The 623-nt window shown below is 41.9% G+C and overlaps 1 protein-coding gene across 1 annotated transcript; it reads left to right on the top strand.

Annotated features, from left to right (window-relative positions):
• Positions 1-6: 6 nt before the first annotated feature.
• LOC104915704 (beta/gamma crystallin domain-containing protein 1-like) lies at positions 7-617 on the top strand (the record flags this gene model as incomplete). Its single annotated transcript, XM_010726627.1, has 1 exon — positions 7-617. A coding segment is annotated over one exon (611 nt), but the record flags the coding sequence as incomplete, so codon positions are not given.
• Between the last annotated feature and the right edge of the window lie 6 nt (positions 618-623).

Genomic DNA, 623 nt, shown 5'->3' with positions numbered 1-623 from the left:
TTAAGCCACAAGCATCTGGTGAACACGTGGGTGTCTGAAGAGCCTGGGCATGCAAAGCCAAAGGATTTGCCATACAAGCTGGAAAGTCTAGCAAGTGAACACCCACAGCCTGCGAGAGTGTTAACAGTTGATATCTATCTTAGAAAAACAGACGAACTCCTTAATGAACCCGTGACTGTTATATCGGAAGAAAACTGTGGTGACTCAGACACAATGGATAAGAAATCTTCTAGTAAAAGATCTGGGAAAAGGAGAAAATCTCAGTCATCTAGTGACATTCCAAATGGAGAGAGAAACCAGACTGAGAATACTGCAAGAGAAGATTCTGTTTTTGAGGATGATGCATCTTCTGAGGGGTTTCCAGACAAGGTAATAACCTCAGAAAGAAAACTGAAGTCTCCTCAACAGACTCCTGAACGGAATTCCTTTTCTTCAAGTAATAATCCAGACCTAAAAGCTCACAAAGGCACGTCCAAGACTGAAGCTGACAAAGGTAAACAACAAGCTTCAACCACAACCCCTGCAAGAAGAAGATCTTATAAAAAGAATCAGTTGGATGCTGTTCCTACTTCCCCCACTGGTTTGAAGAGTCAGATGAAAGATTATTCTTCAAAAAGGCAACC

This window comes from Meleagris gallopavo, unplaced genomic scaffold, assembly GCF_000146605.3.
Source record: "Meleagris gallopavo isolate NT-WF06-2002-E0010 breed Aviagen turkey brand Nicholas breeding stock unplaced genomic scaffold, Turkey_5.1 ChrUn_random_7180001845682, whole genome shotgun sequence".
Lineage (NCBI taxonomy): Eukaryota > Metazoa > Chordata > Aves > Galliformes > Phasianidae > Meleagris > Meleagris gallopavo.
Note: the sequence above shows the minus strand (reverse complement) of the source record. Positions and strands in the feature narration are given on the sequence as shown.